General features: G+C 37.9%; 1 protein-coding gene across 2 annotated transcripts in view; it reads right to left on the reverse strand.

Annotated features, from left to right (window-relative positions):
- ADCY2 (adenylate cyclase 2) overlaps window positions 1-26,950 on the reverse strand; it is a 229,686-nt gene that overhangs the window by 63,975 nt on the left and 138,761 nt on the right. For both annotated transcript variants that reach the window (XM_063326199.1, XM_063326198.1), the window contains 9 exons: window positions 20,226-20,374; window positions 18,904-19,015; window positions 17,721-17,848; window positions 11,827-11,985; window positions 11,334-11,466; window positions 10,836-11,012; window positions 9,442-9,485; window positions 6,638-6,718; window positions 1,302-1,371 (listed from right to left, as the gene is read on the reverse strand). In XM_063326199.1, coding sequence (XP_063182269.1) covers window positions 1,302-1,371; window positions 6,638-6,718; window positions 9,442-9,485; window positions 10,836-11,012; window positions 11,334-11,466; window positions 11,827-11,985; window positions 17,721-17,848; window positions 18,904-19,015; window positions 20,226-20,374 — 1,053 coding nt within the window. The remainder of the gene's footprint in view (window positions 1-1,301; window positions 1,372-6,637; window positions 6,719-9,441; window positions 9,486-10,835; window positions 11,013-11,333; window positions 11,467-11,826; window positions 11,986-17,720; window positions 17,849-18,903; window positions 19,016-20,225; window positions 20,375-26,950) is intronic.

Consider the following 26,950-nt stretch of genomic DNA (forward strand, 5'->3'; position numbering starts at 1 on the left):
TTTTGGAATTTATCCGTTAGTACCATCCACATTAAAATCTGAATGTGCTCCTACACACAAATTTGATCCACTCAGTGTATCCTTTAAACATTATGGATGAGACCACACCAGGTCTAGCTTCTTCTCTCTTATGCTGTCTCTAAAGAGCCTCAATAAGCCTTGAAACTTTTTTCACCCGAATGCATTGCCAAGGGCATACAACACATGCCTTTGTCAGCAGGCCATAAGAACGTTATTCTGCTGAGCTGTAAAAGAATCTGAAAATTATTTCAGATGCTTTGAACCGAAAGACATCTACAAAAATAATTATATATGTGTTTGACCACCACACGGGACCCAGAGTGTACTTGCACCTATGCTATGCAGCATGAACACAGTATGGTAATACTTCCTCTAACCCGTTCTCACCGGGTTCACTCATTTATACAGCCAGTTTTGTTCAAACCTACCTCTTACTTCCCTGAAGGACAGCATAACTGTTCAGCTATCAGCTGCCCTATGCTTATGAGAAAGCTGAAAGAGGCAACTCTCCAGTCTTCCTGCTGAAGCTGTGTCAGTTTGTAGAAACAAACTCAACTCTATAAGGCCACAAAACAAAGAAACAGCCTGACTTTGTAGGCTAGTGGTCATGACAGTCACCTACAAGGGAGAAATCTTTCATTCTGATTAAGGACTCCAAGGACTAGAAACAATATCATTTACTTCATCTGTATATAAATGTCTCAAAAATATTTTATCACACATATTAGTCAGAAGAACATTTTGTGTGTTGCATCCAATACAGCTAGGCATTTTTCTTAAAAAACATTAGTATCATTTCCCCAGAATGACTGTGAGCATCAAGTGCACATGGACAAAACTAAGGAACAACTGATATCATTACAAGACTATCATTACTACAGGTTGGGTCTTTGAGATATGTCAAAAGAAAAAAAACCAAAAAAACAGTGGAGCTTGATAAATGCCTTCAGAGGATGTATGTGATGGAACTTAGGAATTCTTCGCTCCAGTTACACCAAATTTGGGTTATCAAATCTCCTCCCACTTCTCTAAGACCACGAAAATTTCAAGGAATTCAAGTGAATTACAGGGTCTTACGAACAGCAAAGCAGTCTCAGGCATCATACTCATAAAATTTCTTCCATAAATGACCTAAACCATTATTGTGCGCTTTGAGAACTTCTCCCTGCAGGAGAGGTGCTGTGGCCATGGCTCTATATTACAAAAGCAAGGGATACAAGCCTCACGTAGGATGAGGCAAAGAAGGAATCAACCGTGAATTTGCAGTGAAAATAACTTACTTCTTTTTCCAGAGTCTTGTTATAGAAAAGAAGTGATATTCTTTGAATGTCTTCAGATTTAAGCCACTGCCTAGAAGAGAAAAGGAACATTACAACAGACACAATAATAAAGCAGTCCTGTCTTTTTATATTACTGAAATGCAGCAAAATAAGAAAATCACCTTGAATAAAGCAAGTTCCTGTGTATTGCAATGTATATGGTGAATTGCACTTACAGTAAAAGTGGAAACTACGAATCCCCTCTCCCTTTTGACTTCTATTGCTAACGTACACATAAAACAAAAGCTCAGATGAACCATTTTTTCTGTGGATCATTTCTAAGGACAATCAAGGGAGAGATTTATATGAAGTAATTCTGACACTGACATTCCACTCATGGCCAAAATACTATAGTATATCCAGTGCACAGAAGAGAACCTGAGATAAAAACAGTCCTTCAGAAGGTACCTTTAAGAAGCGCACTGTTACAATATGCAAGAGTGGCAGGGAAATTACACTTGCCAAACTCCTATTCTGAATGAAAATGCAAAAAACATTATTAAAAGGGTTGGAGTGATTTTATCTTTGAGCTGTATTACTCTCTTGACCACGACCCTGTACTCTAGAGCTAGATTTTGATCTTTTTACTGATTATAAAAACATCTTCTGTGCTTAAAGATGAGGAATACAAAATAGAATAAGTACTTGCATTGAAATGACAAATGTATTTTAAAATAAGTGAATCTTATCAAAAGCTTGACATAATTTTTACAAAATGAAATGTCCTAATATGAAAGTCTACATTTATTTTAATGGCCACTTGAAAAGAAACAGAATATTTAAATTTCAAGAGGGTTAGGCTGCTTGCACCTCAAGGGGACTAGAAAAATTTGAAAAAAATATTTAAGCAGACTACATGTGTGAACATACAATATTTGAGCTTGAACACTAACAGCAGGGCTTGAGATTGTTTTGCAACCTTTCCAGCTATAACTTTAAATTAGGCTCGAAGCTAGTAGTGTAGCTAATGCCTCCTAAATAAAAGGGAATTTATCAACCAATAGACAGCAATGAAAATAAGTAGCAGCAATGAACCACAGTGGAATCTATCCTAAATTAAGGTCTTGAGAGAGCACGAGTGGACAGAGTAGAGTGTAAGCTATTAGCTTTGATTTGTGAAATCTGAAATATCTGTTTTCTTGCCTGGGTGACTATCCCTGTTCCCATGCAGTCAGTTTCATTATAAAAAGGGGCTGAAAACATACTCAGTTCTAGGTATCCTTAATTCAAAAATATTTTTCCGTTTGCTCTGCAATAGCTCATATCTATGTCTGATCACAGTTAGGATTCTGAGAACAGAGAGATATGATAAAGCATGATTTTGGTTAGGTCTAGCTGTAATCTACTGGAGAAAACATTCAGTTTGTGGAACATTTTTGGTAAACTGCCGAAATTAAGTGCAAGTCTCTTTCCATTTAGTTATAATAATTGAACAAAAAGTAACCTCTTCTCCAAATTGTTAACTAATTTCCTCTTTTTTCTTATGCCATCTGACAGGCGGATTGATTTAATTACCATTACCACACTGCTAAGAAGTTCTGTCTGCAGATCTACTCCCAGAGGCCTCATTCGGCCTGTGCACACTTGATGGCACGTGAAGTCAGTAGTGCCATTTAGAGCAAATGCTGCCTCATACTCCATACTACAAGCTCATGTTTCCAGGAGCTTTTACTTCTATTTTAAAGCTCAGAAAAAATTATGCCGGTTTTAGGTAGAAGGCCTAAATGAGAAAAGGGAGACGCCTGAAATGAGAGAAACGGTGTAAACCAGACAAACGGAAGTGGAGAATAAGTACAGAAAAGGGAGCATAAAGTCCCATACCTTTGGCACAGAGACAAGGGCTGAAAAATTCTGCCTACAGCCTGACTCCTTGGTAAGCCCAAAACTTACTGAAGTATCTGTACGTGGGGATATGCCTCCTGGCTAGCTAGGTACCAAGTTTCTGTTTAAATTCTTTTGCAGCTCAAGGAACAACACAGACAGGCAGCTGAATTCTGCCTGTACCCACAGAGGCGTGTGGTTTGACAGGGCTTGTACTGATTGACAACATACAGCAAGGAATTATGCGCAAGAACATAGCGGCCACCGTGACTTAATTAAAAAGAGAGGAAAGAGTGTGTTTCTCTTTAACATATTAACCTACTTACCAAAGAGCAAATAACTTTAGTTTAGCTCCCCCTGTAGGTGTATATTTCGCTAGCCAATTGCTATCCATCCATCCATCTATCCATCCATCGTGTGATGTCCTACAGAAGTCCCCTAATGACCAAGGTTCAGGATGGCATAGCTAGGGCTTCTCATGCCCCTGCTGTGCAGGATGGGCACTTTGCAGCCAGCAATACTTTGTTCAAGGAACGGGGAAAAGAACCATGTGGAGGAAGTATGATGCTAAGGTACTCAGCTAAGATACAGAAGCTTTTTGTTCCTTGCTTGCCCTTTTAAATCTGAATTTACCTATCTTTTAATGTAATGCTCCAACTAAGGTCATAACTTTCCTCACGTAACTTTGCAAGGAGCATTGCCAACTAAATCTACTACTCCGCCTCACATTATAAGGCCAGTGGGCTGCTTTTTAGACGTCACGGTTTCATTCACATTCCAGAAGAAGGAATTGAACCCAGACACCCTGAGCTACTGACAGTGTGTGAATGTGGCACTTGGCAGTTTTGTGGCAAGATGGCTAAGCTTGTGAACCATCAGGAGAGCAGTGAGGGAGGGAGCCCGGAAAAAACGGTTCACTGCTTTAAAAACCTGAGGTACAATTTCAATATGTACTGCGCTATTTTACACTGTGTAAAAAAAGTGATTCATTTGGACTACAGCTTTATCTTGGACTAAGAAGATCCAGACTCCACATTCCCTTATCTTCCAGTTACTGGCTGTTAAACACCTGGGCATGTAATGTCCAAAGACTCACATATTATGACCATTTGCTTGCAAACAGTTACTTTTTTCACACGACGAGACATGGCAAAGAACAGTGATGTGGATGAAAAAAACAGACTTTGCTGACATCTCAGGGTAGAAGAAACAATGGCTCTGTACAACGAATGTTTGCTTTAAAATTATTTTCACGCAATGTTCTAATTGAAAAGGTTAATGGTAACTTTAATACCATATTTTATGTGCAATATTGTGCTTTTTTCATTTTCTTCATTCAGACACAGACCTACTTGCTACACAATCTGAACTTAACACTTAAAAACGTTTAGAAGTACCATTTTTCTCATAGATTTTCTTAAAAGTTTGCTTCTTGTTTCACAAAAGCAGAAGATTGAGCTTCACAACAACTCCATTAGATTAGCTGATAGTGTTATTTTCATTTTACAACCACAAAACTGAGGCAAAAAAAAAATGAACAATTAGAAAGAAAACAAAACTCTGATTAGTTTTGTGTCTTAAATGTAGGAAATCTTTTATCTAACTTTACGGAGTGCTTAGCATTCACACAGTTAAAATACTATTGAATTAACTTGCCCTTTGGGGAATCAGCACTTTTGACAACTTATTCTCAGGTACCCAATTGAATAATATCATTTAAGTGACTCATTCAGCAAATCAATACAGCGGTAGATAGAGAATCTAGTTTTGGAAGGTGGCATTCAGCCTCTCTGATATACAAGATCATTCCTTATCTTTCTGCAATTCCCCGTGTAATTCACAAAACGCAGTGAAACTTTTTCAGCAACCTTTTTTATTACACAAACCTCTATTATCCCCCAAGTTTCTCTGAATTTTATGCACTAGTTAGGTAAGATGGGGATTCTCTGAGATAAAGCAATGTACAGTATGATCATACCAATACTTTATTTTAATGCATTTATACAGATGCTTTACTTTTAACATCAAACCATCATTTTAGAATCCACTTATCAGAGCAAGTGTACTCGAAGACACATAAAAACTGACAAAATCTGTATAGCTGTTTTAGGCAAGTCTAGTATAATCAAAAGGCTTTGCTTATCACATGATCTGCTCTCTTTCACTGTATTCTTTCTATGACTCGTAACTATCAACACTCCTTTCTATAAATAATAACTGAAAAATATTTTCCTAAAGCCAAGTAACTTTTAATAGGACTAACAGATGCAAAAAACCAATTGTGGCATATGAACATTTAATAATTAGGCGTAATATTCAGGTAATTAAGATTCAGAGTAACACATGTGGGGGGGGAAACATGTAATTCATCACAGTTACTGTCCACATTTTTGAAGGGCAGTTCCCCTATTTCATCAGATAAATATAAGAAACCTGAACACTTATTTTGGACTGGTATTGAGTTTTGATATTGATTTTGATTCTCAGCCTGGAGAAGAGAAGGCTCTGGGGAGACCTTATAGCAGCCTTTCAGTACTTAAAGGGGACTTATAAGAAAGATGGGGACAGACTTTTTGGCAGGGCCTGTTGCAATAGGACAAGGGGCAATGGTTTTAAACTAAAAGAGGGTAGATTTAGACTAGATACATGGAAGAAATTTTTTACCATGAGGGTGGTGAAACACTGGAACAGGTTGCTCAGAGAGATGGTGGAGGCCCCATCCCTGGAAACTTTCAAAGTCAGGCTGGATGGGGCTCTGAGCAACCTGATCTAGTTGAAGACGTCCCTGCTCATTGCAGGGGGGTTGGACTAAATGACATTTAAGGGTCCCTTCCATGCCAAACTATTCTATGATTCTATGATTTTTCTCTCAGTCTTACCTATTCACCAGCAAACGGAGAACATCAGTAATGCCTCCAGCTCTTTCCATGACACAGAGGCAATACATGCCACGCTACCTCCCTAAAAGATTTCAATATGCCATCAAGCGCAGCCTTCTCTAAGAAATCGACCAACCATTTGAAAAAAAGAGATATTAAACTATGGTTTTAGGGAAAGTTGCTAAATCTGAGGAGATGTTTCTGTGACAATTGCGAGCATCAATTTTCACATCATTCTGATTCCCAAGCCGGTTATTTCTTGTGTCTTCTCTGCTCTCAGATGAGATAATTCTGTAGATTCATGGCTATGAATGCACAGATACGAACAGTTACAGAACAAAACTCCCTCTGCCATGAAGATCAAGACAAGCGAAAACCTCTGTCACACAATGATTCACAGGCACTGTCTTATCCCATATAGTAGAAAATTTTACTATACAGCCTATCTTCAAAATGTGCAGTTTCCTATACCAGTATTAGTGACACCTTTACTGTTTTCGGACTTCTGTGTGCATGTGACAGTGAGAAATAGTAAATCCTCTGTTTCAGATTTATGTCAAAGTTGAAGGAAGGAGACAACAGAGGATAAAAACGTACTTTTGGGCGTTGATTCCATCAATGGCCTGGATCATCCTCTCATTCAGTTCCTCCTCAAACCTTCTTTTCTGTGATTTTGTTCTGAAATGAAAAATGTGGAAAGATACTTTGGAAAATCATAACATTGTTAATAAACATTAACTTTAAAGAATGAGGTGATAGCTGGCATAAACTTCAGGGGATAATAACATTTTTTTAATATTTATGCTGCAATCGCAGCTATAGGCTTCAGGCACACTGAGCCTCATAACAAGCTCTTAACAAAACCAGCATAAGCTACAGAGTATGACACACGCGCGCGCGCACACACAAAATCTAGAGTTTAGCTATTAGGGAGCACTAAAAAAACAAACACACAAAAATATTTTTAAAAAAACCAAACCAAGGGAGTTCAAGAGATTTTGGTTGAATGAAAGTCTTCCATAGCGTTACAAATTCATGAAAAAGAATGGGAATATGTTCAAATTCATCAAATGTTCCTGTTTCTTGTAGTTATTTTTAAAAATCCTTGTCAGAATTGTATGATGAGCAATAATGTGCTAGTGCACTAAGGCATAATAAGTATTATCTACTGAAAGCCTGCTAACTCTTCTTTTCTTGGAAATATTTCATTATTTTTAATAAGAAAAACTGAGCACCAAGTCTGAAATAGTTTCAAATATATCCCACATTTCTCTTTTTGCAACTTATAACACAACTGGAATGAAAAAAAAGGATCTTTTATTTTCCCTGGACTCAGCATGAACGCAACAGAGGATCGTCAGAATGGGTTTGTCTTTGCTACCATCTGTTACTGCAAACACCATCAGTCTGTTCAGCAGTTGCGCTCTCCTTAAAAATGGGGTATTTCAAATATTGCCAGATTATGTGTCTGCCTCTTGAAAACTTAAATCCAATGTTAACTTAATAACAGTGTTTTGTGAGAAGTCAACAGTCAAATCTAAAATTTGACTCTTTGCCTAGCAAAATTTTCTTAACCTACAAAATGAACCATGTCAAAGGTAACACGGATTGTCTTCAAAATCAAGTTTTTGGGTTATTTCCCCAAAACTGACAACCTGTTGCAGGATTCAAATTCATACAGAAATTATAGTAGTGTACTTACAGTAACTTTAAACAACCCAACTGATTTAATGCTCATTCAATACTATAGAATTTAGGTAAGAAAGTGTTTACAACTTATTTTTCACATATGAAACAATCTGCCTGGGAGAAATAACTAAACTGATGAGGAGACATTATCTAATCACAATCCTCTTGGCAGATCCCTAACAACACAAGACTACCGCGTAACTGGATAAGAGCTAAGACTGCCACAAACAGAAGCCCACAGTCAGGCTTCAAAACCCACACTTTCATATCCTAATAAAATACTGTTTTTCAAAGTGCTTATTATCATTTCAGCTCTCTCCTGTGGGAATGACTAACTAGCTTAACTAGAATCCTAGTTATATGCCTCACTATGGACGTTAGACTCCAGTAACGTTTCCTAGAAACTCCTTCCATAATATGGTATCAAGACACATGGTAACATTTGTACCTTTTAGATCAAGTTTGGAGTGGAATTTAGAAATACAAAAGCAAGACCATCTCAGACTTTTAATGCATTTCATTATGTGCAAATATCACAGTCCAATGATTTTTATTTTTACCATAAGGCTGACAGAAGTCCTTTTGACATACTGTCCAAAAGTAAACGTTAAGTTTTAAAATCAGAGACTGTTTTTATTAATATCATGCATATTCAACGTGTTCATCTTCTGGAATTTAGTGATATTTTAGGTAATTGCATAGCTCTCCAGTGACCTGTGATTTCTTGGGGACACGTTTACCAAGCAGAGAGATGGGGAAGGAACAGACAGAATGACCTGTTTGCATAACCAAAGACAATAAAAATACAAATTTTTAAAGGGTTCTTTCAAAATATTTTATGGTATTTATGATGCTACTTATAATTTGGCAAGAAAGACATTATTTGAAGTGTTACCAGGTTATTAAAATAAAAATTAAGCATTCCAGGTTTCTGAGAGTGCTAAGCTTGTTTTTTAAATAGATGTCATTCTTTTCTTGATTTTGAAAGTCTGGGTGTTTTTAAGGAAGTGATCAGTTCAATCCTGTTTCCATTTCTCACTGTCTTACCTTAGTCATTGAAGTACCAAGCAGCAGAATGAAAACGTAACGCTATTGTCAGTTTGCAAACATTTTGTGTAGCAGGAGCACCACAGGAAGACCACAAAATACCTTTTGAATGTTTACTATTGCAAATATACTACAGACTTTGAAATAATAAAACACAATTCAAATGCAAAGGAATTAACAAAATAATTAACAAAAATAATAAATAACGAAAAAATAATTAACAAAAATTTAGTCTCTTTTAGTGCATATTATTTGCTATTGTAACACAAATTATTAACTGCCCTTTCCATCTTCCCTTTTCTTACCCCTCTGCGCCTCCTCTCAGTTTTCCTGTGTGTAATTTTCTCCCCACTGACAGAGTAATTGGGTTGTTAGGAGAAACGAATAGTATCCCATTAACATACTTATACTAATTCAGAATAACGCTGATTGTTAGCAGGAACTGTAGTCACAATTCATAAGTAACATGTCTGCCAAATCTGCTTCCATCACCCTTCTCTATGTAAGAGGTATGAGCTGAAAAAATAGTTTGAGTGAGAAATGGCCCTCAATATTTGAAAGCATGCCTTATATATATTTTTATATATATATATATGCATGCATATGAATGTATATGTATTTATATGGACTTTATATGAGTAAGTGCTTTTTAAAAATTATTTTACCTCTCTCTGCAGCGCTGAAAATGATACTGCCCCATGGGAACATCCTAAAAAACAAAAGAAAATACCTATGAACTATAATAGACTTTGACAACATGAAGTCTCTTTAAAATTAGCATTGAAAACAGAATCAAATGAGAAGAGTTTCCAATGCAAATACTTTTAGCATTACATTAAAACTGTTTAAAAGAAAAATCTAGCCAAGAGCGAAGATGGAGTGACCTGGAGACAAACTGATCTGTCATTATAAACACTAAATGACTAATACGACAGTCTGAATCCAAAAATGTTTTGCTTTACTAGAAAGTCACTGCTTCAAAGTCACCACTGTTTTAATGTAGCCCAAACTCCTGCCAGCTTCAGCAAAAAACAATGTTAAATGTTTTTGAAAAAAACAGACCTGAGTGGCCAAATACAGCCAATGGTTATTATTTTTTGAACACATTTATTTTTATTGATAAGCAACAGCAGCCATCACAACCACATTTATTTTGTGATTAATAGTGATGGCTGGGTACTTTCTATAATGAACATGTCACAATCCACATTCTCATGCACCGCATTTATTGAACAAGATGGGTTAGGTGGCTCACTCCTGTGTCCTCATATGTAACAGGAACAAAACTGAATGCCAATGTTGAAAACTATTAGAATTTACCTTTACGTTTGCACTTTCTAGAAGTAGAAGATAATGCAACTTACAAGCTTTGGACTGACAGCGCGTCTTACTGACAGCAGTAAAATAGTGTTAGCAATGTTAAAAAGAAACCTTTTCTGTTCAGAGATGTAACGTTGCACTATAGCACTCTGCAACTCAGGCCATCAGCCGCTGCTGACGAGTGGTTAGTGCACCTTCAAAAAGTAGATGTTACAGTGAGTACAGTTTTGGTTTCCAGAGAACGCTTGGAATAAACTCCACTCCAGGTACCACAGGGATATTCTAGCTTCACAGGTTTTGTTCCAGGTTTGGCTGTGTTCCAAACAGAGAATGTGGCTAAATAGCCAATAAATCTCAGGGAACATTTCTGCATCAAAAGCGTTCCTTCCCAAAGGTGTTGCACTCTGGCTTCGTGCTCAAAATATCTTTCCACAAGGTGAACCAGCAGCCACTCTAAATGCTGTGACTGGGGCACAAGCTCAGAGGGTGGAACTGTGTATTTTAGTAAGTACACTGGATTCCTCATAATTCAGAGATGCAATTATAGCAAGACATGGGTCCTTAGAGTCCAATTCAAAGCTCACATGCCAATGGAAAAGCTCACAGCAATTTCACTGGGTTCACTGCCCTGTACAAATGTGTGTATCTTCTATCAGAAACAACCAGGTATTTACCAGTGAGCACCTTTTTCCTTTCAAATATTGCTAAATTGTATGAAATGACATAAGTAGGCCCCTACTGTTGTGCTAATCTTGCCGTTTTCAGTGGTCATGCTGTCCCTGTGGTGCAAGTGTGCAAATGGCTTGGCCGCTCCCCAAGATTCCAGGTACCGGGTCATGCGGACAGAAGCTCTCATTTTGGCTCCATCAAGAGTATGTCGAGGTCTAATGTGGTGCTGAGGGCTTCGCTTCTCTCCCTGGTTGACAGAGAATAAAAGGTGGTATCAGCCTCGGTGTTCACTACCTTTTGAAGCAGTAACGCATCATCTGGTGCCACATGGTTAGGAACTTAAAAATGGAGAGATGCTAAGAACCTGAAAGTCTTAATGATATTGCTGGGAAATATCAGAGACTTATTTCTGAAGAGCGGGAAAGATTTGCAATGCAAACATTATGTATTTGTAGGAATCAGTAATAGCTCTGATCAATATCTTATGGTAGTGAATTATTCAATAAAGAGATTAGTGGTCCTGCTCAAAAATAACTATGACCGGCCACAAAATAAAAGTACTACTAACCTTAGGATTGATTACAAAGTAAGTCTTAACATTATGCTCTTTCAGATATGGGTCCCTCACATCTCCATCCCCATCTTCCACTTTGTAAGCTCCATTCAAATGTGCCAAGGTGACTGAGGTGATGTGAACACGGCTGAAATTATATTTTAAAAGAATGACAGAATCACAAATACCGATCAAAAGCATAATTTGAACCTGATTAACCTTTTCTACTAGCTTTTGGATATACTTTTTATATGCTGCTCACTTCATTTACAGTCCCTCTAATCTCATTTTTAGAAGTTCTCATGGGCATAAATCTAAAGGTTTCCATCCACAAAAAAATACTCTTTAAATCACAGGAAATTCTGAATGCCCTTTTCTTTTCTAAAGACATTGCTAAGAATTAGTTCAGGCTTCTCCATGAAGGCTGATGGCTGAAGACATGGTACCTATGCAGTTCTCCATGGTACAAAAGTCGGTGTGTTCAAAGGTTAACAGAGAAGCCTCTTACCCTGGGACTCCTCCAGCTTCCATGTGATTTGCCAGAGTAACATCGTGTGACCATACATCGTACTGCCACTTCTGTAGCCCAATAACGCCACAAAGCACGTTCCCAGAGTGCACTCCTACACGCATATTAATGTCAACTCCAGTTGCATCTCTCACTTTCCTGTAGTTGAGAAGAAAATCTGTGTTAATATACATAATAGGGCCTTTGTTTTCTTTTAACTTACCAGACAAATTAGCAGTAACAACAGTGATAGCACTTATTTCTTTTTAGCATTGCCTCCATTCTTTTTATGCTAGGATTATTTTTCTGTATTACCTTTACTATTATCTGTATTTGCAACTATTTGTAGTAAATATTAATTCTGAAGTCCATGTCTGAAGTCCCTTTTATACTCTTCTGAAATTATTTCAGAGGGCTGAACTAAATAGCGGAAATGTTCAGTCTCACGGTAGAACCTAGGGACTGTTTTTGTTCTACAGACAGCCTTTGGTGTGGCTTTTAATGTAATGACAGTCCAACAAAGATATTTTGGAGATCTGGAACTACTGTTATCCACCCTTCCATCTGAAGACCCTAATATCTACATTGGAGACTTTTTTATATCTGTCTTCTGTCAGGTCCCAATCACTCTTGGATGCTTCTTTGCAAATGATTCTGCTTGGAGAGGAAGGAATGAAAACACAAGACCTCGTAATATTGTACAGTCTGGTGGCTCGTGCACTTTTTGGGGATATGGGCTCTGTGCCATTTAGACTGCGGAGAACACAGGCTCAACTGCCTTTCACGTGCTGGGTGAACTCTGCACCCACTAGATTGTTACACAAAGAATGAGAGGACTCCCTCACTGTGCAGACCACATCTAAACCTTTGACCTTTCCAGTGACTTTAGACAGAACTGAAGTACCTGTTAATCCCAACCCAAATCTCAGAAGAGCCCTACACATAAGGTAGGCATTAATCTTCTAAATCACAGGTGTGTGAGTAAAGTCAAACAGCCAGAACATTTTCAGATATATGTCATATGCATACCTAACTACATATGTAAAGAGTTATAAAATTAATTCAGATCTCTACAGGTTTAGGCAGTTCTAAGAAATGGGAAGATTCTAACTTAACTGTATTTACCTCAAACAAGGACATTATTTAAGCCCCAACTCAAAAAAACCCCAAACCCTAACCAGTAATAAGGAACATGTACATACATTTATCTTGATGGAGTTCAGGGTGTTAATGGAAGGAACTCCTATAGAGTAAGAAAGCCAAATGGCTCCTCTATGAGAGTCAGATTCTTAGTTCTAGCAATTTCATCAGTCTCAAGGATGAGAATCATCAGCTCTGTACCTTCTGAATTACAGAATTATACTGGCCTGCTTCTCTTCTTTTTTTGAAAGGGAACATAAAACTTAACTGGCTTAATTTGATACGGTAAATCCTATGTGTAAGCAGGAGTTCTCAAGTGTTTTTTTCTGGGAAATTAAAATAAGAGGAGTATGACTGAAAGAATACTGTTAAACTGTGTTTTGAAGTTATTAAAAAGAAGAGAGGAGAAGTTTTTTAATTCCCTCAGTCTCTATCAAGTGTTTATTGACATCTCTTTTCACTTTGCCATTTTACACTGCTCCTGTGTAGCTGACACGCTTGAAAATGAACTGCTTGTAAATGTTCTTTGTAAGCAGTCGGCACATGACAAACACCACTTTGCTCTTCACAAGGCATATGATACAAACTTGACACTTTGATTTAAAAAAAAAAAAAGTGGTTTAAAAAAACTAGGCAAAGTGGAAGAGGAACATTTATCCTCTAGGAGTGCTTGTGGAAAGGCTGCGCTACTATATTCTGCAAAGCAAGCCATAAAGTCTGCTTTATAATAAGCTCTCAGGAGTTAAGGAGGGGAGCAAGCAGAATAGCAGAGTATGTTCCAGAACTGAATCTTCTCTTCTGTCTCACAAATTAAAGAAACTACAGAAGATTTTAAATTAGAAGTGCTACTCTGGACCAAATTAGGGTTTACTACTTCTTCTCTCCTGTGCTGTCTGAACAATTGCTATGATGATGCAGGCACTGAATGCGTCTAAGAATGTAGCCTATCACATCCCCATAGGACACTTGCCTTACCTACACAAGTATATCTGAAACTTCCCACTATTATTTAATTTTCTGCTCACACGGTCTCTCTGGTCTCCCTCAGCACACCACAGTCAGTGTGTCCCATCCTGCCTGGGCAGTCAAAATACTCATCAAGACTGTATTTTTCCTACTGCAGCCTTAAATCTGAGTTTGTAAGGATTCTATGTTTTTCACCAGCATGGCTAGCTTGCTTGTAGCAACTTTACTCCACACAAGGAAGAGTTCAGATCAGTAGGAAAGCATCTACTCTGTTTATCCGAGCTTTATTCACTGGTAATTTGTGACTAATGTATCTAAGACTCACCTAGTCCTGTCTTATGCGCTTTTAACACATTCAGTGAGCCTCAAGCACTTAGTTCCCTGCAAACTGCCAGCTTTAAAAGCATGGTTCCATTTTGGATCAGACCTGTAGGAATGAAATCATACCTAAAAAAAAAATTATTTTCTTCTGTATCTAGCTTTCAAATTGGTATAACCATCTCATCCACCAGTTTCTTTCACTCTCCTCTGAAATGGAACTCATTTCACGCTACCAAATCAAAGAGAGCCTTTGAGAATGTGTGGCTGAGAAATATGTAAATTAGGAAGTCACCAGACAGACAGGGGTGGAGTTTAGCCTGAAAGAAAACTGCACATATATTCATACACAAATATATTTTGCCTTAGCAGATAAGCTTTAGCCTTAGAGTGCTCAGTTAAGGTGACGAGCTCTCAATGTCCCAGGCAGCAGTGGCATCTATGGTTTGATGAGGTGAGCATCCCACTGCTGGGCAAGCAGGCTGCGGACTATAAGAAACATTGGATTTGTTCCAACAGAGAGCAGAGAAGCAAAGGAATTAATCAACGGGACTACTAACACGTTTAAATGGAAACAATCTGTAGTGTAATGAGGCTGAATTGCTCAAAATGGAGCTACACATCATTAAGAAACAAGACTGAATACGGCTTTGTACTACGGATCACCCGGCAATTTGGTAGAATTCCTCTTTTTTGCTTCAAAGAGAACAGGAACTAAAACCATATTCAGGTGATAAAATCTATACAGAACTTTTAATCTAAACAGCAAACTGCTTTATTTCAGTAATTTAGGCCCTGAGGTGTCAGCTTGCACCTCAGTGACTGAATATAATAAAAACTCAGATCTGCCAAACAAGATATTTTAGACAGAGTGAGTCAAACATATATTGAGTGACACACTTCCAACAGCAAGAGTTTTACTACTTCCAGTTTTACAGGCCACAGAAGTATTTCAGAAGATGCTTCCACACAGAGATGTAGCAATCACACAACAAAGTACGGAACTGATTAATAATAAGAAATTTTTATTCACCTGCAGGCTGCAACACTTGACACAATACTTTGGAAGCATTTGAAAACACGGGGTACAGATTCCTCCCTTCTTACAGAGATGTAAACAGGTTGTGATAACCAGGCGTCTGTCTACAGGAGTGTTGTGGATTCTGACTACAGTAATAAAGTCAGATTGGAATATGCTATACAACTTAAAGATAATTTTCTAGTCTATAAGGCTGCTATTACCAAGGAGGACCTTATCAGCCTGCATTAACAATGAACATACTTGATAGCAGCTTGAGCAGAAAGTTATTTCAAAGAAAATTGGGAAGTTCTGAAGTGTGAGGAACAGACAGATTGCTCTCTGAGCTCAAGTAAAGCATTGCATTGTGATGTGTAAAATTATACTTTCAGTTCTTTGTGAAGGGCAATTTATGGCCTGAGCTTAGCATTGTTTTTCCACCACCTCTCACCTTCTATACTTTTTTCTCTTAAGTAAAAAAGCAACAGGTTGACCAGGAACTCTATGCAAATGCTTTTAACTCACGTGTATCACACAGCACACAGATCTTTTGAAATGTAAACCAGAAAATTCATTTTCACTGAACGGTTGGGGAAAAAAACCCCAACATTTTTAAGCCGATCAAGGTGGGGAGTCAGAACTTTGGGCCAGATACTCTTTTACCTACTGCTCTACTGAAGGGGTATTAGCTTTAGTTCCTAATATGCTAGAGAAGCAACTGATTTAATTATAATATTGTTCCCGTATATCTAAATGAAAAAGAGAAAGCATCCAGTGAAAGCAACTGAGGAAACAACAAAATCTGTAGATTTTAATGCTTGGCAAGGAGAAGTACTCCAAGTACCAATTAAAAAAATATATTTCTTTAGACACAATGTAAGGTACAAACATATCTGAACGAAGAAATAACATTTTAGAAATTGCAGCAACCCGATTCCTGTACTGAGGTTAGTTTTGCAAAAGATCCCTAAAGCAAGGAGATCAAAATCCTAGTTTCCACAAATACTACACCTTTTCAATGAATACTTAGAAGGAAAAGAACCAAATTTGCATTAGTCAACCTATCCATACAGTAATTACCCTGAATCAACCAGGCAACTGAAAGCCAAAACCCTCATGTGACTACCATTACACGCATATGAGAGCAGTATTTAAGGATTAGAGGAATCACTTTTTTATGTCTGTTTAGTTAATCGTTGAGACAACACTCTTCAACATGGCTATCCATTTCATGATGAGGTGCACACCACACATATACCTCACAAGGATGAGGTAATTTCTTAAATACCTTGTTCTGTTTTCTGTTTCAAAGACAGAACAAGCACAAAGGTTATGGGAAAGAAATAAGGCACAAAAACATTAACGCACAAATCCAAAATACTGCTGATAAGCACAAAATTCGCAATGGTGCCCTAAAGCGTTAACTGATAAAACTTTTTAGAAAGCCATCGCCTAAAAAACAAATTACAGAAAAAGTGAAACTAAACCTAAACCCAGGGTCTAGTAAAGACATGCAAATTTTATTGCTTATTTAACAACATGGAAAGTAGGCTTCTCAGCCCAGGAATCTGTTAGAAATTTCTTTGGTAGACATCTCAGTATCACTCCAGAGGCTCAGGGGTGGAGGCATCTTAATTGTGGTAATTGCTCCTGACCACCACTGAACTCCAAACTCAGCCGGAGGCAGGAGCTCTGGCCTCTCACAGAGCCGTTTGACAGCAGTGGGTCAAAGTGGGTGGCAGCATCATGATTCTGCAAAAAGCAAAGCTTCCCAAGTCCTAAGTGACATGTATTGGGATATTTACCATCTCATAATCACAGAATCACAGAATAGTTGAGGTCAGAAGGGACCTATGGACACTGTCTAGTCCAACTCCTGCTCAAAACAGGGCCAGCTAGAGCAGGTTGCTTAGGGCTGTAACAGTTGGATTTTGAGTATCTCCAAGGCTGGAAACTCCACAATCTCCCTGGTCAACCTGCGCCAGTACTCCATCACCCTCTCAGTGAAAAAGTATTTCCTGATATTCAGAGGGAACCCGCCATGTTTCAGTTTGTGCCCATTGTCTCTTGTACTGTCACTGGGCATCACTAGAAAAGAGCCTGGCTCCATCTTCTTTGCAGCCTCCCTTCAGATACTTAAATGCATTGATGAGATTTCCCCCCTCAGTCTTGTCTTCTCCAGGATGAACAGTCCCAGCTCTCTAAGCCTTTCCTCATATGAGTGATGCTCCAGCCCCTTAATCATCTTCATGGTGTAGTGACAAGATAGCCTGTCGCCAGCCCAACATCTTAAAACATTTCTTTGCTGAGGCTGAGATCAAGATTACCATGCTGTACCTTGTAGTGAAACACAGCAGCTACTGCAGGTCTGAATGTTTCACCCAGCAGCACAGCTACAGATAGAAGAGACAGACTTTTGACTGTTGAATATTTAGCAGAGTTCAGCACTTACTTAATTGCTTCACACATGTCCAGTCCCATTTTCACACAATTCTTGGCATGATTTTGGAGAGATATAGGTAGTCCAGAAACACAGTAATAGCAGTCACCTAGGATTTTAATTCTCATACATTCATTTTCCTGGAGGAAAAAGCAAGGTCAGATGGTCACTTTCAACTTGAATTACATAAATGAAGGATTACTGTTACAACGACTGACTTAAATGATATTATCAAAATCATTCTATTTAAGCTTGTTTCAGTGGAGTAGAATTTGGCTTGCTAAAAAAGAAGTGCTGTCAGAGAGTTTTGTATGGATGATTCCTCCATCTGTTATGGTCCTTAATGGGCAAAATCAGGAAGTCAGTTCACTGCAAAACATATATTTGCAGTGTTGTTCACACCTTAGACTAAAGAATTGAGCCAAAGTATCATGTACTCAATCTAAAGAAAGTCTTTTTATTTGAAATATGAAATCAAAGACCTAGCCTTCCACATTTACATCTTTGAAGATGTGCTACGCAGTATTTCCTGAAACTAGCAATCATAATCTTATTTATATCTTTTGTACTCTAAGGCAATATAAAGATTTTATTATTTTTTTAACCAATAATGGACAATAGGTTTTGAACAAATTTTTATTTGTACAAATTTTTTGTTTTAGTGTTTATGATTTCACCTTAACACAAAGCATGAAGACTGATGTAATTTTTATAAAAAATGACACCTAAATAAACAGAAGAAAGTCTGATTATATTTGAATCTTGAATAATCAAGAGGTTGCGGTCAGTAATTAAAATTGCTTCGATTAACATTGTCTTCCTTGTCTTCTAGTCTCTAAAATGCTTTTCCAGAAATCAGAAAACTGACTGTATCAGTTTTCTATCTGGAGTTTCTTAATCCTTGTTATTGTAAAAGGTCTATTTAAAGAGGTGTTCACCTTCCATTAAGCTTTATAGGGCTCCATGAGCTGTCTCTATTGGTCCTATTAGAGAGCGCTATATTGGGTTTCACAGATTGTCACACTGGCAGAAATACACGGCTGCACTCGGAGCCAGATTTTTTTCTTCACACATTTCAAGTCTAACCTTCCTGCCAAAGCCTCAGAAATGCTGCCTGAATGCGGAAGGGTCCCCAAGAAGAAAAAATGTTTTAAAGATGACTTATTTAAACAGTACCAGCCCAGTAGAAACCCACCTTTGCAATCTGATCAAACTTGCCAAACAGCTCATTTAGCATGTGCACCAGTTCCCCTGGCGAGCAGTCACTGGCCAGGCGCGTGAATCCCACGATATCAGCATACAGGATGCTACAATAGAAATGAACAGCAGCTTGGTCACAGTTTCCTTCCACAGAAATCACGTTTATCAATCAACAGCAAAACCTGAAAGCAGGCATTCTGGACTTCACAGAGATGTGCTCGTACCCCAGACAGCCACTGACAAATATAGAACAATAAATATATTTGTAGGTAAATCTATATTTACCTTTATAGGCATTATGTTTATAGGCAATATATACCTATAGTTACCTTTATAGGTATTACCTTCACAGGTATTACCCTTATAGATATACCTATATTTATAGGTATTTATAGGCATTCTATACCTATATTTGTTACAGTGTATTCGAAAAATAGAAAGCTTTTTCCTGCTCACAAACTGGCAACGTATAATGGCAATTATTTCAATAAACATGTTTGTTATCAGAAATTGTTTAATAACTTTCTGGCATTGTAGACATTTTCTGGCTAAATTTACCTGTTAATGATATGCAGCATGGAAGTCTTTGTTCACTTGTTACTCGGACTATTAAATTCAAGCTTGATTGCTAAGATATGCAAGTAATACACTATGTTTCCATTCACCACTTGACCAATTCATGGAATCAGCATAAGGAAAAAGTATTTCTGCCAACAAGTGAAAATGAACTTCCTCAAAAGTCCTGCGATACTTACTTCAAAAATGTAATTTCTAAGAATTATCATTCAAATTAACTTGTCCAATCAAAATAACAGGCAAAACAACTGGTAAAGATGAAAGAATATTTGAAATAAATGGTGAATTATTTTTTTAACTTCCAGAAATATATGATTAATAAATAATCAGCAGCAGAATATTTTATCTCAGGTATTATGTAAAATACATATGTGATACAGCTGCCTCTATTTACATTTTACAAAACCTGAGAAATTGCTTCAGTTAAGAAAATTACAAATTCAGAATAATATAACTGACATCAATTACAATTTTGACTAGTATAGATGAAAGTAGGATTTGGTACTTTAACCTGAAAAATCAATAAATTATGCAGAAAGCCTACGAATGCGTGGCTTTTTCTAATCAACTTTTTGTACTATCAATCAGCTTTATTTCTCTTCTGGATCACAGAACTGTTAGCTTTTGATCAAATCAATGTATACTAAACATTAAGTTGTTGAAAAACATTTATTTTCTTAATTGCTCTCTTAACGCTTTCTTTTCAAAATTTTTATGAAGGTTGTTGATAGATTTTATTACCTTACATTGGTGTGCCTTTTGACATACAAATTGTGGAAGTTGTTGGTGTTTTCCAGCTGGCCTGCCTTGGGACCTTGTAACCGCTGAATGATCTCTGCTTTCATTTCCATGGCAATGTGAGCAGGCAGCAAAGAAAGTAGAAGACGCTCCTACAATTTAAAACAAAATGTCCGCAATTTCTTTAAAAAGAAGAAAATCAGCACAGAAGCAACAGTGTGCAAGGAATATGCAATTGTCAATATCCCGGAACATTTTGATGAAGCTTGTACCCAGGCATTTGCCTGGTATGGCCCCCAAAATTAGCCTGTTCCTTGAAGAACTTGACAGAGGCATACACACATTTCCAAGTAATATCTAACTTCTTCAAGGTTTTATGTATATTATAGAAAGCTTAAGCTAAACATCTGAAGAAGTTATGTACAGTAATCTATTCAATAGCTGAGTAGGATGCAGGAAATACAGATTAGCAAATAAAGCAAAAGCTGCAAGGACTGTTCAGAGGACTTCACGGAAATGCAGTCCAATTCCAGCAAAAATAGGAAAACTAATTTTTTTTAAAATGTATTTTAAATGTTTAGTCATCGTTTTAGCAGTTGCTAGACTGAAAATGAAAAGATAAAACCATAACACAGAACATATTGAACATGTTGGACTTTTGCGGACTATTTTGATATGTACTCTGCCTTTACTTCAATATGGCATTTGGCAAACTAATGTTTTTTGAAAATATTAATCTAAAAGGAAATTGAATTTTTTAAAAAAACCTGACATATTTTTCCTTATCTTTTGTTGGTGTTATAGTCATGGTCTTCTCCTCGTGAAGCTCTCCTACGTTTTAATTTTTTTTACATTTTAATTTTGCCCATTTTACCTGTGACAGCTTGTCATTGACTTCCTACTTCTCTGGAAAACTGAACCAACAAAGAAATAGCTAGAACTCTGCAAAAAAAACCCCTTCTAACCTTCCTAATTTGATCATACACGTCCTAAAAACTAAACAGGAATTTCCCATTTTCTTGAAGGCAGAAAGAAGAGACTAATTGCTAGGCAGAAAAACCAGAAACCTAAACCAGTGAGGAGGGAGGAGGCAGCTGTAAAAACCCATGATGGAGTCAGAGAGAGAAATAGCTAGGCCAGAAAAGATGAAGACCTCAAAATGTGCCCATTCTGCAGATGTTACTCACAGTAATGCGTTCTCTTTAATTCACAATGTGTATTTTTGCAGAGTTTGCAGTTCTATTAATGAAGGTACCAGAAGAAGTGTAACCATTAATCCAATGCTCTGCCTTGGATAATTATTCCTATTCAGGTCTAATGACCTTGAGTAGACTGTGACAATAACAGGGATACAGACTCTGTGATATTTACAGCTACCTTGGCTATCTATCTCTGTAATGTATAATGAAGACTTCCCATTCCACAGCATTTGTGTACCTGCAAACACAGCATTAACGTACGCGGGGCACTATGAGACTGATCCTGCGCACACTTTGTAAAAAAACTCTATTTCAATGCATCAAGACGTAATCTCGCTTTGTTGCTAAGTAATATTGAACTAATAATTTTCTTTCTTTTTCTTCTTTTCACTTTGGTGAGATCTAAAAATAATTTTGATTCACATATGTATAGACTGCTCTTTATTTTGCAAAATAAGGCATATCACATAAACAGTTCGACAGGTCATGAAGTAAATGTTCAAGATAACGCGTATCTGTCTCTAGCCCGACTAAAGAAGAGAAGAATAAAATAAAAGATGTACTGCTTTCCTACTGCTAGGATCCCAGATTTGACACATTGTAACTGAGAAGAATATATACCATGGACTTTTCATCAAAATGTTGATGTGGCTTTATTTCTTAAATGCAAGATTAATTTAGTATGTTTAGGCATTTTAGCAAGTACACGACCAAGAAGCCAATGTCTTTTCATTTCTAATGTAAGTCCACTGGTCCTTGGTGGAAGTATTCTGCTAATTTATAAGGAACGCCTGCAAAAACAATGGATTTTTTTCCATAATGAAAGCTTACTCTTGCAAGTTGCTGTTTATCTAACAGCATAAGAATGTTTTCCTTCCTCCATTTCCACAGTACAAAAGAGAAGGTGACAACCAGAGGTGGCTTTAGAGAACTACAATTGCTGAAGCCCACTGCAAAGCTCAAGTACACCTAAATGCTTCAGCCACCCTCTCTATCACACTGGCTGCGAATGCTCACATGTCAATCCTGAAGTCACCGCTTGTGGGATAATGTGTTATCCAGTCACATATTACATTTCACGCAGATTGTTGATTTGGGTTTCTTTCACTAAAAGACAACCGTGAAAGAAGCTGAATTTCAACTACTTATGAAGACCATGGCTGGGCTGGTCAGATAGCCAAATACAAAATGGTTACAAATACATTGTTCCCTCTCTTTCTGCTGAAAAATCCTAAGAAATCCAAAGCATTTAAGAACACCTCTTCCTTCATATTTTGTCATCTCTGGTGACTGAAAAGGGCATAGCAGAAGGATCAAAACCAATTACTAATCAGATTGTAGTGTCTAATGTTGTGCACTGAAATTTTTTCAGACTGGATCAGTGTGAGGAACACAGCAAATCAAGACTGCTGGTTATGATGGCTTTTTATTTGATAATACATTCTGTACTATTATCTCAAAGAGATATAAAATCCATACATCAAAACCTAGGTGAACTGACACACAAAACACTGAGACAAAACACTTGCCTATTTTTAGTAGACAGAGAAGCCACTCTCAGAGCTAAAGTCTGTAAGAAAAAAGCCAAAGTAATTCTGAATGCAGGTCAAGACACAGCATTTAAAACTCTTCAGACTAAAAATAACAGTACCTGCTTCTGATGAAAGAGAAAGTGCTGTGCCATTGAAATAATGAAAATCCCCTCGCAAATGTCTTTCCCTGAAATATTACCAACATGACCTTACAGCCCGTACATGTGATTCACGCAAGACTAATTAGTTCTTGACTGTCCATGTTCTCTGGCCTATGCTTTACCCTCACCACTCAAATCACTTGTAGCTGAGATTTTTTAAGTCCTAGAGCTAAAAGACAGGGCACACAATCCATACTGAATACAACGTTATAGTGTCTTTCAATACTGTAGGGTTAAGTACTTTCTCCCCAGAATTTGTCCATCTGGATCCTACTAGATGGCTAGCAAGTAGTCATCCTCCCTCAAGTCTCTAACTGAGGATTTTCAGTGGTATCTGTCAAACTGTTACTTGAGTTCCTGCTCTCTCAAACTCTTACATCCAAGTTGATTTCCTTGTCAGAATTTTCCTTGCATTATGCAGATGACTTTAGCAGTCAATTCCCAGTTACTCCCCTAAAGCTTGATAAACTCTAGATGTTTGTTCAGCTAGAGTAAGTTAGCATATCTCAGTTAAAGATCGTAGCACTACATCAGTTTTTGCAAGGTGGCAATTGCATTTGCAGTATCTTGCACAATGGACGTCATGCTGTTGTTATGCAGTAAGCGAGCAAAATATCCTCGAATGCGTGGTACAGTACATTTTCTTAAGTGCATATTTCACAAATCAAGCTCTGCTTGTCCTGAGGCAATAATGCTTTATTTATTTGCTCATTCTTCTTTTGTTATGTAAAGTACCAGTTCTGATTCAGTCATTTGTACAAGGCTACGTGACTATCAACTCTTTTCTTTACCGAAGTATAAATAATTCTAAGAATTTATAGATTTAAAGGCCAAATATTCCTCCATCTAGTCTGAATAATATAGACAACAGAATGTCATCATGGAGAAACAAAGGTATTCTGTTAGGGCTCACTACATAAAAAATTAGCGTAGTGCCTTATTCTCAATGGAGAAAAACTATTCTTCGAGGCAATTCACAGAATCTAACACTGAATACCCATAGGGGACAAGTGTCTCTCTCCCTTTCTCCCTCTTCGCTACTCCCCAACCCCGTCCTCCTTGTTTATGGAGGGAACTGCAGGTCAAAATTTTGGTCTAGTAAGCAAGAAATGTCCATCTTTGTTGTTGAGCTTCTGATGTTGAAAAAGCCTGCAGAAAAACTACATCTGTGTAGATCAATGAAGTGATACAGGGACATTCTTGTCCCTGTAATCCCATATAGGGATAATTTTGTCCCTTATAATGTCATTTAGGGCACTGAATATTACATTCTACTTTTCTGTGGCCTGGGTTTTGTTTTCAGAATGCTGTGGCGTATATCTAATCAACTATTCAGCAAGTTTGACAAACCAGGTCAATAAGTCAGCAGTAAGAGCTCTAGAAGCAATTAGCCTATATGTGCATCCAGCTTCACAACATAGTTTACAAATAAATATGGATGAAATAAAAATTTCAGCTGCCCTTGAAATGTATCAAGAAATAACCTACAAGAAATAAATCTTGTGATTCCCGATCACACAATACTGAACCAGTGATATGGCTGACAGGGATGGTGATCAACGGGGTACCTGTTTGGCAAATTATGGTACTGTTTACTCAGATCTCATACACATTCTCTTAAATACACCTACTAGGAAAAACAGCTGTAGATTCTTTTTTTTTTTAAAGCTAACTTGGACTCCTAACTGGGGGTGGAGATTATTTTTAACAATTAGGCTCTATTATCCCCTTAAATTTAGCCTATGTTAGTAACTTCCACCAGCCTGATTATTTGTACTGAGACCAATAAATGGCATTTTACTCATACACACAAATCTTCATTACACAGACATCAGGAGATGGAGAATTCATTAACTCCTTAGCTGTTTGTTCTAGTGGTTAATCAGCTGAACTGTTAAAAACTGTTAAAAATGTCTTCTGTATTTCTTACTTTGAAGTCTTGGTTCTGTTATATCTTTCTCAGCCTAAGAGTCCACACTCTTTTCCCTGTAAAGTTAAACACTGATCAGATAGCTTAATTTGCTTTTTGATCAGGTAAATAGACTTAGCACCACCAGAAGAGAGTGTATTTTCTACACTCTCTTCTCTAAACCCTCAACAACCTTCAAACAATTTTTGAAAGTTCATTTGACACAAATCTTGACACTGTGCTCCCGTATGCAAAGACACACACAGCCTCCTGCCCTACTCCCCTCAATATGTCCGTGACCTACACTGCACAACTTTCTGCTGTGACATCTCTGGAGTTCTCTGTCTGCTATGCCTCCAAAATATTTTACAAAGTTGCAGCCTTTCAGTTTTCCAGCTACGACCCTTACTCTTTGCTTTTAGAATTATGACTTTCCAGACAACATAAAGGTGCACCTTGTCTTGATGAATATAACTTATAAAGCATTCTGTATTACTGTATAACAGACTAATATTTGTCTTTTCTGCAAAAACGATTGTTTGTGATTGTCTTCAGGTATCTCTTAGATCATTACTAAAAAATACATAATAGCATAAAGAATGAGAACCGGATGAGAACCGGTTCCTGCAGAACACAACACACATGCCAATTCATTGAACACTGACAATTTCCAGTTACCCCACTCAAAATCCATTAGACTGTACTCTTTTGATGAGGAACAGTGTCAGAATTTTAATCAGGATTTCCAGTATCATTGCATCAGATATCTTACTGAAATCTACTGCTTTTGGAAAGTTACTTAACCCAAACCTGTTCCCTATTAAAAGGTGAAAAACATTTTTAGATTACTTGATTTCCTACAAAGTTGTTTAGTAGACCACTCTATTTCTTTCCAAATACAAACCCATCACAGCAGCATCTTTTATTTCATACAGATTGTTTATACTCTTCCCATCTAATTACAGACCCTTCCTTTGTTAGGATGGCTTTTTTCCTGGAATACTTCCAAAATGTTGTCATTGGCCTTGACAAAAACAGGCAAGGAATTTTCCTGACATCTACAAGTCTCCTACATATCACAACTTTCGTGATATTGAACCATCTTTTTTACATATCTAACTGCTGCTTTTGCTTTCACCCGTGGCTTTAAGCCACAGCTGACATCTCTTCTGATGACAGAATTATGAACTCTTGTCTGTTCATTAACAGCTTCCTAAAGGGCTCCCCATTGATAGCAACATTCATCAATGGTTTTTGTTGTTTGTTTTTTTTCCTGTGGAAAACAAGTTTTTTTCAAGTCCCCAAGCATGGCACTGTAAGACTTTTTATCTTCCTGATCCTGTAGGTGAAATTTCAAGGCTGGCCACACCAGGAGCTGGTATCAAAACCAGAAAATCAAAACACACAAGTGTAATGAGAGCACCACCCTCTCAATCCCGGCTGCTTCACTGGCCCAGGGCTGCAAGCTCCCTCACGAAGATGTTTTGCAGAACATAAGATGTAGGTGCCTGGGAGCAGCGTGAGCTGTCAGCTCCATCAGGAATGGGAGCCCTGACTGGGGGCTGCCAGTGGGGGGCCAGACATGGTCACCAGCCCAGCCCATGGTGATGAGACACGTCCGTGGGGGATTCAGGACTGGGCAGGGCCAGGGAGGCCCAGAAAGTCAGTCGCAGGTTAAGGGTTGGGGCCGGGACCAGACCGAGGGGCCCATGGCCAGGCATGGTGGCAGTTTCACGGGAGCTGTAGCTGAGGCCAGGCCGAGTGGCAGAGCTGCACCTGGAAAGCAGCTCCCACCGGAGGGGCCAGACAGAGCTCAGCCCCCACTGAGGTCTCCCCACGGTGGCTCTGAGCCCCACCCAAGCCTCCAGGAGCGGGTGAGGTGTCTTCAGATAATTTTGTAATGGCAAACCATCCATGGCATGACTTG

Source organism: Chroicocephalus ridibundus, chromosome 2 (genome assembly GCF_963924245.1).
Source record: "Chroicocephalus ridibundus chromosome 2, bChrRid1.1, whole genome shotgun sequence".
NCBI lineage: Eukaryota > Metazoa > Chordata > Aves > Charadriiformes > Laridae > Chroicocephalus > Chroicocephalus ridibundus.